At 33.7% G+C, this 15,000-nt stretch overlaps 2 protein-coding genes across 10 annotated transcripts in view; both read right to left on the bottom strand.

The window, feature by feature from the left end:
• Positions 1-15,000, bottom strand: part of LOC144960237 (uncharacterized) — a 262,835-nt gene that overhangs the window by 11,118 nt on the left and 236,717 nt on the right. The gene's annotated exons all lie outside the window — the stretch shown is intronic.
• The window catches only part of LOC144960494 (uncharacterized), an 18,648-nt gene that overhangs the window by 904 nt on the left and 2,744 nt on the right, over positions 1-15,000 (bottom strand). The window contains exons 2-4 of the mRNA XM_078893650.1: positions 3,675-3,877; positions 1,451-1,613; positions 1-94 (exon numbers count right to left, since the gene is read on the bottom strand). The exon at positions 1-94 is cut by the window's left edge and continues 11 nt beyond it. Coding sequence (XP_078749776.1) covers positions 1-94; positions 1,451-1,613; positions 3,675-3,877 — 460 coding nt within the window. The remainder of the gene's footprint in view (positions 95-1,450; positions 1,614-3,674; positions 3,878-15,000) is intronic.

Below are 15,000 nucleotides of genomic sequence, written 5' to 3'. Positions count from 1 at the left end.
ATGATTTTCTCTTTTTCTTTAAGTTCTTGGCCGTTTTTTTCCAATGTTGTTATTTTCTCTAACAAATATTTAACAATTACAGTGATATCCTCATCTGTAAAAAGTACAAATGTTTAATGGCTATACAGTTATACAAATTATAAGAAAGTCATGTAATTATAAACATTATGTAGAACAAAAAAGGGTCGGTCACTCTAGCCGTTTATGTTGTTACTATAATCAACATGTTTTGGGATTTTTCATAAATTCTTTATATTGGTCTTTTAAAAATACTCTTACATTAATGACTATTATTTGGTTGATAGATGATAGTGTGTGGTATTTGTTACTGTCTCTGACGTTGTAACAATCAATAGTAGAGTCGGATATATTAATGTGAGCAAAAGTCCTTACTCAAAGACCGATGATAAAAATGATTTTCACACATCTGTGTAAGCTATAAATAACCTTCTTGTAACAGTAACAGGCTTAAGATCGTTGTGGTCAAAGGCCAATAAATTGTCGCCATAAAGTTAACAAAGATTTGACAAGATAGAACTGTCGAGATAGATGTAGCATTTCATTCCTGATGCTAACATTTCAATTCATCATTCCTGACAAAATATGAAACGAACTAAAATATGTAAAATACAGTCTGAATAGTTATCATTGACGTCATAAACAATGGGATAAACATTTGATTTCATATGTAAATAACACGTTTTCTATCAGTTGAACATACGAGAATAAAAGTTTCAACAAATAAAAATAACAGAAAAGGATCCCGCTTAATTATTTCCAAAACATATTTCTACATTCTGCTTAAGTGTCATGAAATGTCGATGGTGAAGTAGTTTTTGCTTGTCCAAAGATCAATTCAGCAAATCCATACATTACCTCCATTGATCTTTCTATTTTTTATACACGTTTTATTTGTCACAATAAAACAACAACTTTTATACTGATATAAATGTAACAGACTTTGTGTTGTAACAGACGTTTTTCTTAAAGAATCATTAAACAATGCCAGACTAATTTTCATGAGATTAATCTAAGACAATATATTTTTGAATAATTTGACTGGAATTCTCTGAAAAATACACGATGAATGAAAAAAAGGAGAGTTAAAATTTTAGAATTAGAAAAAGTTCTATACATAATGAAGTAATGTGGAAAAATTATATATAAAAGCTAGAGAGCGAAAACAAAAAAGAAAGAAAAAGAGAGAAGAGAGAAAGAGAGAGAGGAGAGAGAAGAGAGAGAGAGAGAGAGAGAGACATTGAGAGAGAGAGAAATAGAGAGAACGATAGTGATATATATATATATATATATATATATATATATATATATATATATATGTATATATATATATATATATATATAGAGAGAGAGAGAGAGAGAGAGAGAGAGAGAGAGAGAGAGAGAGAGAGAGAGAGAGAGAGAGAGAGAGAGAGAGATAGAAATAACTTACTTTCAACCGTTACGTTTACTTCTGCCTTCATTTCATGGATTTGAAAATTTTCATCAAGATAATACATTTGACAGACGTATGTTCCAGTGTCTTCTTCGCCTGGGTTTTTTATCGTCAATTTGAGAAAACTGTTGACAGAATCTTTTGTCAGATTACCTTGTGCCTGCAATTATCAGAAACAACAAAATCTTCATTACATTCATAACATTCATCCTTAATATATGTTATGTGTCTAAACTATGTGGCTACATGGTCTAGTATTATGGCACTCTTATGTAGGATTAGAATGTCATGGGTTCGAGTTCCACTCTGAATGGTGCATATAATAGTTGAGTCTGTGGGAAATGGTCCTTTATTAACATTCTCTCACCGTACTCATATTTAAACTGGATACCTGGTCGTTAACAGCGTAGTCTATGTTTGAAAAAAAACGTAATATCGCCTAAAAGGCTTTGTCCTACACACTACGTGTTGCTGTTGTCTTAGGACACCTTTTATAGGCCACTAAGCCAATTTGTGGAGATTGCACTTTACAAAAAGCTCCAAGCTAAAGCCTTAGATTTGTGTGACGTCATGTCATATATTTTCTATTAGATTGAGATTTATCGTCGCAGACCAATGATTAAAACATTTCTAATAAAAGTGAATGATTTTCTTTCAACCTTTTTTCACATATCTACTTATTATATAAGCTGATTTATTCGATCTTCATTACTCACTTCTCACTCAGGACCTTACGTCGTGTCAACCACACTATTCCACTCCTCATATAATTACCTATTTTATTTTAAAGAGTTATATTTTACTCTCAAGACTTTGTGGAGCATAACATTAGTTTGTTTACGGTCATCAAGACGCAGGAGCTTCATTTATCACCTTTGCCAGTTGAAGTTCTGTCAAGATTGTATCAAGCTCGGGTCCCTACAAGTAAGAATTACAAGTACTCTCTGACTGGAAGTGGAACCTCACAAGTCCTCATAACATTATCACAACATTCTCAGCAAGATCGCATACGTTACGTATTATCATCCTATACTCATTTGTACATGTGATCAGCATTCATTTATAAGACATCTCATTACATCATATATACTATTTCTATTCATAGCATCTTAAACAATTCGTCATTGGTCTTTTTCAAAGTAACTAGTAAATTCTGGGAACTTATATGTCAAATTTCTCTGTTCCAAATGTAGTCGAGTTAGCTCTTGAGCTCTATTCAGACCATGACACGCATCAATTGTAATCTTTTGACATCCTAGAAGTAATTTAAAAAAAAAAAGAAATGTTTGATATGACGAGTCAAATGAGACGTCGCTTTGTCCTTAAGTAATATAAAATGATACATTTTTGTGTTTTAAACCGTCGAGTGTTTTACTCTGGAATACGTCGTTTAAAAAAATGACCACAAAAATAAAACAAAAACAAACTCGTCCTTCAAAAATTGATCAAGTAAAATGACTCTCAGATTGGAATAAAAAACTTTCAAACCGGGGACTTAGCGTAGTTTTTAAAAAAGTCCCGTGTCATAGTATTTTTGCAATAAATATTTAAATCGGTCGGTATTTGAAAGAAGAGTTTTCTAGACTGATTTTTAAAAACGATTTTTTAAAAAACCCAAAATACGGCAGTCAAACTAATCAAATCGTACAATAAGAGCCATAAAAACCCTCTTTGTATTTCTAGTCGTTCTGTTATATCAGAAAATACATTTTAAATATCACCCAACTCTCATGGATTAGAAGAGAACATATTTACACGAATTCTATACTGAATTATAAATCAATTTTAAAATATATTGTTGGTCTCCATTGAGCCGGAAATGTGTCCTGAACTATTTGGAAGATGATGCAACATCTAATTGACACAATAAAAACAGTTATACACCAAAAGATATGGTTATTATTATTATTATTATTATTATTATTATTATTATTATTATTATTATTATTATTATTATTATTATTATTATTATTATATATTATCATTCTTCTTCTTCTTCCTCTTCTTCTTCTTCTTCTTCTTCTTCTTCTTCTTCTTCTTCTTTTTATTATTATTATTATTATTATTATATTATTATTATTATTATTATTATTATTATTATTATTATTATTATTATTATTATTATTATTATTATTATTATTATTATTACTATTATTATTATATTATTATTATCATCATTATTATTAATATGTATTCTGTCTCAATGTGTTTGGTAAAATACCTCAACATTATCTTTCCATTTAGCTCCCTTAGCGAGTCCCTTGGAACTAATCACTGCAATTGGATGATCTCCCTTCTTCATCATCTCAAGTGTCACAATAGAACTGATCCAAGCAGGGCCGTTATAAATACAGGTGAGATCGAGTTGGTCAGTAACCATCGTGTTGAAGGATTCAGGAGATACGTCCAGACGGACGGCTGAGCCTGGAAAATATTATATAATCCATATTGAATTTATACACAGCCTGCTATAATCGATAGTCTCACTGGCGCTTTACATCAACATGTCAGAAGGTCTAATAAAAGTCCTTAAGCGTTTATATAGCGCAACATACACTAATTATGCTTAAAGCGCATCACGGGGACATTTAACATGTAGGACTAGTCATGACGTCTTTTAAGCAAAACTATATTTATTTTGGACAGATAAAAAGTTGGTAGCGGTCAGGTGCTCATTTTAAACCTGAGTACGGTGAGAAAATATGAGTAATGAGCCCTTTCCAAGGACTCAATTAAACGCCACTCACAGCGGGATTTGAACCCAGGACCATAGTCGTGCAAACCTCTGTCAAAAATATTCTAATATCAAACTGACAACCACATTGATATAATAATATAAGATATAATAACATACATACTATAGTTTGTTTCATAATTTATATCCAAGCTTAGAGGAGGGTTTCTTTATAACTGATTGTTGTATTGCAGTGGGCCTTTTGCATGGCTATTACAATAGACACACAAAGAATGAAATACGTTTGTATTCCAAATTTTATACCAGTACATTAAAATAAATATCTCCTTAAGGTCTATGAAACCGTAAAATAAAAAACAACAAATCCTCTCAAGATTTAGGAGAAAAAAGAAAACTCTCATGGATAGAAATGTTTACAGTACAGCAAGTTACAAGATAATATTTCACATTATTTTGTTTTATGAAAATCATTTTACTACCGTAAACATTCTCATAATTCACGTACGTCTAATACCTTGCCTCACCAATGATAAAGACAGGATTGTTGCCTCAATGTCAAATTGCATCAATGTCTACTTTTTGTGAACACATATCACGATATTGTAATATTTTTGTGCTGATATGGCAAAACCCGTCGGATGTCAAACGAGATAGTTTTGTAATACGAGCAAATAAATGTGAAATAAAATTATCTGCTAGATTGTAGTTTTTATTATTAATCTTGGAATTTTGGAACAGAGATGGGCCTTTTTGGTCATATTCTGAGACGAGATTCGGAAATTCCGGCCAAAAATACAATGACCGCGAATTAAAAAAGTAAAACTGTCGAACCTCATTCAGGGGAAAACCTGTAACAACTTTACCCGTCCGGATCAACCAAGATCTAAGGAGATTAGAAGATCAGCAAATTGATCTTAACACCATTGGGGAGAATCAGGTACTGTAGACAAGATTGCTTCCAAAAGAAAACTATGGTTTGACCTGAATCACGAACTTGTGAAAGCAGATGAGGCGTTCAAATTCGATGACAGAGATACGAAAGGCTCATAGGTCATTTTCCACCTCACTCATTCTTAAGAAATGATTTTACTATTTATTTTTAAAGATTAATTAATCTAGTTTTTTTCTGACCAAACTCGCAACATAGTACAGATACAATGTCTTGTCTTTAAAATTTAATAGTAAACTTCTCTATTTCTAAGTGTTCTAACTCCCTGCCTCCAAATGTGAATAACGTCGAACCTCATTGAAATAATTACAACATTCATACTGCATTTAGTCTAAAAATGCTGTCTCTTTACGAGTTTGTAATAATATTTGATCCGAAATCATCCGACATCTGACGGGTTTTGCCAGATCGCCACTCAATTTTTGTCAAACATGGATTCATTCATAAAATCCGAGGCGTAAATTTTACTTTTCATTCCTTAGTTTTTCGACACTGAATTTGAAATGCAATCTGTAAAACTATGACAGTGAAAAGCATTGTATTTAATAATAATAATAATAATAATAATAATAATAGATCTTTATTGTCCATAAATATGGCAATTTGTCATTTAGTTACACTTGTTATAATGTTAAACGATAACTAAGATTGAACAGATATTTCACTCCTACTTATTTTCTCTCTCTCTCTCTCTCTCTCTCTCTCTCTCTCTCTCTCTCTCTCTCTCTTTCTTTCTTTCACACGTGCGATATACACAACATAAACATATTCATTTCGTTTTCAATTTGTTACGATTGTGGCAATTCGACACCAAAAATTATCATCATTATCAATTGGTCAGTTAATCTTACATTAAATAAATTAATCAGTTAATCAGTCAACGAATCAATCCTTGGTTTTTCTGTACCATATGAAATATTCAAAATTTTTATTGCTGATGGAACGAACGTTGATTTATACTTGTTAGTTCTACATTTAATCTGACAAAACCTTCTCCCAGATGGTAAAAGACTAAATTCATGGTATAAAATATGTTTTTTATTGTTGGTAATTGAGAATGCTTTCCTTTCTATTGCTTTTCCATGAATTCTTTCTACTCCATCAAGAGGATGGTTTATTATTTTTGATGCCTCTTTGATAGATTTTGAAATTTTTGATTTATCTTTAAGTCGGCATCCTCCAACCCATATGGTGCAGCCAAACACAATTACACTTTTAATCAATGAGTCATAAACTCTTAACATAGTTTTCTTCCTTACTTGAAATCAGTATAATCGTGAAGCAAGACTTGAGTGACTGTTTGACGGAATTAACAATCCAAGTGGTTGGATTTGGGACACAGAATGAAAAGGCTTAACTGCACAAATGTGTAAATTGACATACTTAACTTGACGCCACGGATTTTGAAACAATGATCGTTATAGATCAATACATTATACTGTAAAACATCTGAAATTTAAAATAAGTAACCGCAAACATTTTACAAATAGCACAAATATTCAAAATCCTCAGTCTGTGTTATTTTCAAAGGGTAGAAATCATGTTTGTTTGGTCGTGGTTATATGGAATAGACATACAAAACACCATTGCCATATGGCAGACAGTTTTAGAGGAAATGAAATGTCTACGCTTGGATATGAATTATGAAACGGACTATTGGAGCCAAAACCATTTGTTCTACGTATAAGTTGAGATATTAACAGATTTCTATATGAAGTCGATTTTCACTATTATGTAATTCAATGCTGATGGAGATCTACAATCGGGGTCATGGAGATCGAAGGATTTTAATAAAAAACAAGAGATACTGGGGGATATTTAGGATTTGTAAATAAAAGGTTACAAGATACAGGATGATATGGAATGTAGATAAAGAGCATGAAAAGTTACTACGAGTGAACAATGTTGTTGTGTTCGAAATAAAAACAATATGGCGACCGTCGTCTACACAAAAAACGAATTGCTTGATATTGGACAAACAACAATCAAAACAAATGATCGAAATGGTTTTATTGTTTCAATCAAGAAAAGAAAAAGAGGAAAACGTGGAGGCGTCAAGCAAAGAATTCGAAGAACTGGTAAAGTACCACTACCTATGATTATACTTTCAAACGTTCGATCTATCAGAAACAAAGCGGACAATATTAGCGCGCTGTGTAAATTTGATCCTGATTATGAAAACTCAAGCATACTGTGTTTTACAGAGTCATGGCTTTCAGACTTAGACACAGATAAAAGTGTAGAATTGGAAAATTTCATAATACATAGGCGTGACAGAGATAGCTCAATGACAGGAAAACAAAAAGGTGGTGGTATTTGTGTGTATGTCAACAAAAACTGGTGCAAAAGCTGTCGAACTACACGTTCATTATGTGAAAAGGACATCGAGCTCATTTCCCTCTCTCTTAGACCCCACTATTTACCTCGGGAATTCCCACTTATTTATGTCATTGCTGTGTACGTCCCTCCTGATGCGAATGCTAACACAGCTTTACAGGTAATTGAGGAGGAATCATTTAATTTTTTTAAGAAAACATCCTGATGCCCCCGTAATAATTCTTGGTGATTTCAATCACTGCCCTCCTATAAATTCTTTTTATCAACACGTCTCTGTTCCTACCAGACGAGATAAAACCCTGGATCTGTGCTATACAACTATTAAAAATGCATACAGAAGCGTTCAAAAAGTAAAAATAGGAAATTCAGATCACAATAGTGTGTTGTTGATTCCAACCTACAAAACTAAATTAAGACAACATAAAGCGATTGTGAAAGAAACTCGTCTTTGGTCAACAGAAAATATAAACAAACTCCAAGGTTGTTTTGACTGCACAATATGGGATGAACTCATGTCTGATAACATGTCACTGGACGAGTGGGTTGATGTTGTCACGTCTTATATTCATTTCTGTTGTGATTTGTGTGTGGACACTAAAAGGATTAAAATATTTAACAACAACAAACCTTGGGTCAACAAACGAGTTAAGTTATTTATAAATATGAAGAAAATCGCTCATATGAGTGGGGACAAAAACAAGCAGCACGAGGCAGAAAAACAATTAAAGAGGGTAATTTATGAAGAAAAACGTAAATATAAAGATAAAATGGAAACAAACCTTAAAAATTCAAATGCATCGCAGGCGTGGAGGATGATTAAAGAAATGGGTGGCGATAACAACAAAAAGACCGATTTTAACAATGACACACATATGAATATCGAGGAATTAAATAAGTTTTACTGTCGATTCGACACCATTGACAACGTACTTTCAAAAATTAATATCATAACAAAAAATACGTCTCCTCCGCCAGAAATCGAAGAAGAGGAGGTCATCAATGTTCTTAAGTTATGTAAAAAGAAAAAAGCACCAGGTCCAGATGGACTTAGTGGGGAACTCATTTCAAACTGTAACAACCAACTAGCTGTCCCTTTCTTGCCTATTTTCCAACGTTCAATAAATGAACAGAAAATCCCAATTATATGGAAAACATCGACTATAATTCCAGTACCCAAAAAGAATCCACCAACTCAGCTGAATGATTATAGACCTGTTGCGTTAACATCAATTATTATGAAATGTCTGGAAAAAATTCTGAAAAGAGAGCTGTTGCAATTTATATATGACCAACACATACTTGATCCATATCAGTTTGCCTACCAACAAAATCTGAGTGTGGAAGACGCACTCCTCACAGTGATGCATTCAATATCAAATCACTTGGATGTTTCACCCGCCAACTACTGCCGAATCCTATACGTCGATTTTTCGTCTGCCTTTAATGCCATGAAAACCAACATATTAATCAGTAAACTGCATGCTCTAAACCTTCCCCATTACCTCATCAACTGGTATAACAACTTTCTCATCGATCGCCCCCAACATGTCAGAGTAGGCTCAAATATATCATCAGTAAAAACTCTTTCAAACGGATGCCCACAAGGGTGTGTAAGCTCACCTCTACTTTACATCCTCTATACAAACGATTGTGTGGCTAGCTTTGATAACTGCCAACTCATCAAGTATGCTGATGACACCGCAATACTCGGCCTGCTCAATGATTCCGTCTCCGAATTTAAATACTCTGAGCAAGTTAGTAAGTTCACCAAATGGTGTGCCGATAACTGTCTAGAGCTCAATGTAACAAAAACAAAGGAACAACTGTTTGATCACAGAAAAATAGGAAAAAGAGCAAGACAAATAACAAAAATTAACAATCAAGCGGTTGAAACTGTTGACACGTTTAAATACCTTGGTGTAATTATAGATAACAGTCTAAGATTTGAATCGCACACCAAAAATGTCATCAAAAATTGTAACCAGCGCTTGTATATACTCAGAAAATTAAGGTCTTTCAATGTGAACAGAAAGACCATGATACAAATCTACAAGTCATTAATATTGAGTATCGTTTCGTTTGGCATCACAATGTGGTATGGAAGCTGTGGAACAAAAGAAAATCCAAACTACATAGAACCCTCAGAGAGGCTTCAAAAATAATTAACACCGACCTTAGAAGCCTTGACACAACTTTTATTAATGCAGTTGAGAAGAAATCTTTTAACATTATCAACGAAAAGAGGCATCCGCTGAGCGAAAAATTCCAACTTCTGCGCTCCGGAAGACGGTATCTAGAAGCAAAATGTAGGACAAATCGACATAAGACAACCTTCATTCCAACCGCCATATAATTAATTAACGGAAAAATGAGACAACCAATGAAAATAACGAGAAGCAGTGTCGTGAATCATCATCATCGACATTGCCGCCGTCGTTATCATCATCATCATCATCATCATCATCATCATCATCATCATCATCATCATCATCATCATCATCATCATCATCATCATCATCATCATCATCATCATCATCATCACAACCATTGCCATCTTCTTCTTAATATAAGACACTATATTTATAATATGGTTATCTGCTGTCCCAGCAAATATATCGTATCGTTCTATCTGTCTGTCTGTGTGCCTGTATATATGTATGTATGTATGTATGTATGTATGTATGTATGTATGTATGTCTGCATGTATGTATGTATGTATGTATATGTGTTTGTATGTACGCTCATTTCTTTTGTATACATGTGTAGAAACAATGTGCAAGCGTGTATGTTCGTGTATGGCTGTGTTTGTATTTTTAAATGTGTTGATGTTCATACCATGAACCAAACTGAGCATTGTTTACCTCAAATGAATTGCCTTTAATTTGGACAATAAAGATTATTATTATTATTATTAAAGAAGTATAACGGTAGTCCGTTGATCAAACCTCTGAAGTAGCGTTTTTGCCAATCCGCTGATCAAACCTATGATGACAACTTCAGAGATAATTGCGCCCTCTTATTCTTTTGTTTCACGATGATAAAACCTATGATATTAGTTCAGAGCTTTGATCGTCTGGTTTGTATTTCAAGGTAGACGAAGAAGTACTGGGCTATCCTCTGTAAAGTGATCGAAGTACGTCTTGTAAATGATGGATAACGGGTTTTCGTGGGTCAATAAGTACTGGGCTATCCTCTGTAAAGTGATCGAAATACGTCTTGTAAATGATGGATAACGGGTTTTCGTGGGTCAATAAGTACTGGGCTATCCTCTGTAAAGTGATCGAAATACGTGTTGTAAGTGGGTTAATAAGTACTGGGCTATCCTCTGTAAAGTGATCGAAATACGTCTTGTAAATGATGTATAACGGGTTTTCGTGGGTCAATAAGTACTGGGCTATCCTGTGTAAAATGATCGAAATACGTCTTGTAAATGATGTATAACGAGTTTTCGTGGGTTAATAAGTACTGGGCTATCCTCTGTAAAGTGATCGAAATACGTCTTGTAAATGATGTATAACGAGTTTTCGTGGGTTAATAAGTACTGGGCTCTCCTCTGTAAAGTGATCGAAATACGTCTTGTAAATGATGTATAACGAGTTTTCGTGGGTTAATAAAATTGTGACCCATCGTTTCCAAGTGGTATTATGTCGGGATGAAGGTAGAAGTTGATTTTATAGCCACACATATCAAACTTGGGGTTCGTTTCTTTTCATTATAGTGGGGGAAAATACTATTTCTTGAATTGCAAACATAGTCTAAGTTCTGTTGTCTCATGCTTTTATTTTCAAAATTTAAGTTCGAGATCCCGTTCATCCCGGCAGTACACCGTATTGAGAGGGCGGGTAACATTCGTGTTTACAATTGTAACTTGTAAAATTTGTTTTATAATTTATAGTGTTTTATTGACATCTATAGGCCTAGCATATTATAATAGTATAATCATTTTGAGCAGCAATAAATACCACAGCTACTGAAATATTAATTTCTAAAGACATTTTGCCCTTGGGAATGAAACCCATTATTTCCCGGATGCTTCATTTGTAATCGCAAAGACAATGTACGAAAAAAGGGATTTAGTTTAAAAATACCCCGACCACCCGTTCTCCCCCCATCACTATTTTAAAAAATGTCCTCTCCGTCGAGAATTATGAAACGATTCTGTCCTTGAAATTTATTGGATAACAGGTGGATGTTGTATGACGTGATCATGACAATCAGCCGATGGCATGATTGTATGACGTCATCATTATGACATGTCGATGTTATCCTGATATGGTGCCACCTTTTAACCCCTACCCCTTCCTACCACACAAAAACATGGTAAGATTTGTTTTAGCGATAACCGCATCACTTCATTTGTTTTACTACTTTTGTTATTGATGCAGTACTATATAAAAGACACATCTACAAGCGTTTACATAGGCATATCACTCTGATTCAAAGTCCAAGAATCCAAGAAAAAAAATATAGAATCAAACACGTTTCCTCTTCAAAGAGGAAGAATGATGGTGGAGATGACAAAACGAAAAGCTTCGCCAGACAGCCCTTCTCCTGCATTAAATAGATTAATGATTGAAACCTCCAACTCAGCCCTGATAGAGACCGATCTTGATTTATATTCAATACCGGCTACACCACATAACAGCTGCACTGGTGAGGCGGACAATACTATTAAAGGGTATAAAACATGTTTCAATCAATCCCTATTTTAAAATAAAACACTAGTTAAATGGTTTCTTTGCAGTGCTAATATTGTTGGTAAATATATGTACCAATCTAAAATGTATAATCTCAATTGATAATCAAGAACGATTTATAGTATCATTGTTATACAAATGAATGATTCAGTTCTGAGGTAAAAAGTCAAAAATAACACAGTTCGTTAGTGAAACAGTTCCGAATAATCATGTATCAATTGCCTACATAATTTAATTTTCTGATTATCTATTTCATTGCCTTGATAAATTATGACTATGATAAGAAGCCATTCGATAACATGCTGGTTTTATTGGATAGAATGCTTGTATTCTTGTTCCTCAAACAGACTTCAAAATACAAGCTCAAACTGACCAGAATGATCGACCTCAACAAACCTTCCTCAACACAATAAATGAAAAACTAACGGACAGCATTGGGTCAAACACTTCACATAAAACTGTTGATCAAGGTATTGACAATTTGTTTCCATAAATAATAGAATGTTATGAAGACTTATAGTCTTTCAGCTTTATTCTTTTCTGTTTCTTTTGTTTTGTTTTATTCTTGTAAGACAAATTGATCTAGCTATTTCAAGTATTTTAATCTTAACCGCACACGTCTTTTTCCTTCTAGGAAACTGGGTTTTAAAATGTGATTATAAGTCTTTGCGTAATGCATACAAAGTGCATAAAGAATACAAGCAGAAATGCTTACAGGTGCTAGATGATAAATATGTACCAAACTGATTATAATCATCATTCCAAAGGCTTCATATTGTCAAAGTTACTTATTGATTTCTAGGATCAAACAATCCATACGACTCAGAAATGATATCAACCTTCCCAACACATGACACCATCAATATTCTATTGAAGACAGAGAACAACGTCACTCCATCAAATAGACCTAACAATGAAGACGTTGTGGAGACACTACGAGACATTTCAAACACGAATCACTTGGATACGACAGGTGACCAAATAGTAAACACAACTGATCGGCTAATTAAATGTAATAATACTGGTGATAGGCAATGAAGACCAGCCGGAAAATGTTATGTTGGAAGAAAATACGATTCATCAAAAAAATGCAAATATGTTGAAAAGGAAGCGAAGATATTGAAAGAAAGATGTTATTGTTATGGAATAGGAACCAAGTGGATCGAAGTAACAGAGGAAGACAGATAACGTATTTTTTTTTATTTCTTTTAGAATGAATTACAGAATTGGGAAGAAAAGCACAAAACAGAAATAGCGTCTTTATCAAAACACTTGTCGATATCCGCTCGACGAAAAGTTCTGCTAAGAGAAGATCAGTTTAAAAATATTTTTTTCAAATTAAATGGAGTGAGGAAATCAGTATGCTACAAAATGTTTTTGAACACACTCTCACTAACTGACTGGACTATTCGGAGCTGGTGCCTGAAAGATGCAACGCCTAGCCACGAAAAGAAGCGATCCCAACGCTATGATACAGAAAACACATTGTGTTGATAAGTTTTTGAAAAAAAATCAAAACTATGACTCCCACTATTTCCGGAAATCGACATATAAATTGTACGTGGAACGCGTATTCAGGTCTTATACGGCCATTTACAAAGCGTATAAAGATAAATGCTCCGAGGATGGCGTCACAGCTATTGGTCGACCGTTTTACGAAGCTTGTTGAAAAGAATAACGTGGCTTTATTTAAGCCAAGAAAAGACAAATGCGACGAATGCGCCAAACAAGAAAGTGGAAATCTTGATGAAATGGCATGGAATTCTCATCGCTAAAAATGGGAGACTTCTCGGAGTGAAAAGGAAAAGGATAAAGTTAAACGAGCAACATATTCTTTATTGATCTCAATGGATCTACAAGCTGTTTTGTTATCTCCATAGTTTCAAGCCTCTGCACTTTACTATAGGACTAAGTTGACAGGGAGGTCTAACCGCTAACGAGTTGTGTAGTTGTCTCTACAACTACTTATGCGCAAAATTAATAGCTGACATTTACAACAATTTAATAATCTACAGCGATGGATGCACCTATCAAAATAGGAACAAGACGATGTAAAAAATGTTGAGCTTTTTTGCAAGGAAGTATGGCGTCACAGTTGAACAAAAGTATTTAGAGAAAGGACATACTCAGATGAAGTGAGTCTCCATACATGCAGCGATTGAAAGACAGTTGACGAAAAATAGCAGACCTTGTGACATTTTCACTCCATCTGACTACATTACAATTTTTAAAATATCTCGCAAGAATGAAGACATGACTCCATACAAGGTGCATTACTTGACATATCTATGGCTTCTTTCAATCATTTGATGACGTAACACCCTTAACGTCAACCAGTCCAGGAAAGATGGTAGGAGACCCAACTGTTACTGATCCAAGAGCCTTTCGTTATGAACCATATGGAAATATTCTGTTTAAACTGAACCACCCTGACAACTGGAATCTGCTTCCCCGATCAAGGAGTGATGGAAGAGCAACTTCTCATACCCACCTAACGCAGCTTTACGCCAGTGAGAGGAAGATCTATTCAGAGAAATACAACCATCTCCAACAGATAAAACCAACTTTGCCAAAAGATATACATGGATATTACGACAATTTGCTACACTGATTATATTCTTACAAATATCATTGTACTTGATTTGTAACTTCATTGGTAAATATAAGGAAATATATATTGTGTTCATAGTTATTTTTGCATTTGTTGGATAACGAAGATTGAATTGAACAATGAATTTAAAAATAAATAGAAATAATGAATAAATCATGAATAGAAATGTAAGATTTAAAAAAAAATATTATCCAATAAAAAGGTGAAAAGAAAGAAAAAAAAATTAAAAAAATGATTCCAAGCAAAAACGCCTTGTTC

The sequence above is a fragment of the Berghia stephanieae genome, chromosome 15, assembly GCF_034508935.2.
Source record: "Berghia stephanieae isolate SIO BIC M18660-M18661 chromosome 15, UCSD_Bste_1.3, whole genome shotgun sequence".
Classification (NCBI taxonomy): Eukaryota; Metazoa; Mollusca; class Gastropoda; order Nudibranchia; family Aeolidiidae; genus Berghia; species Berghia stephanieae.
Note: the sequence above shows the minus strand (reverse complement) of the source record. Positions and strands in the feature narration are given on the sequence as shown.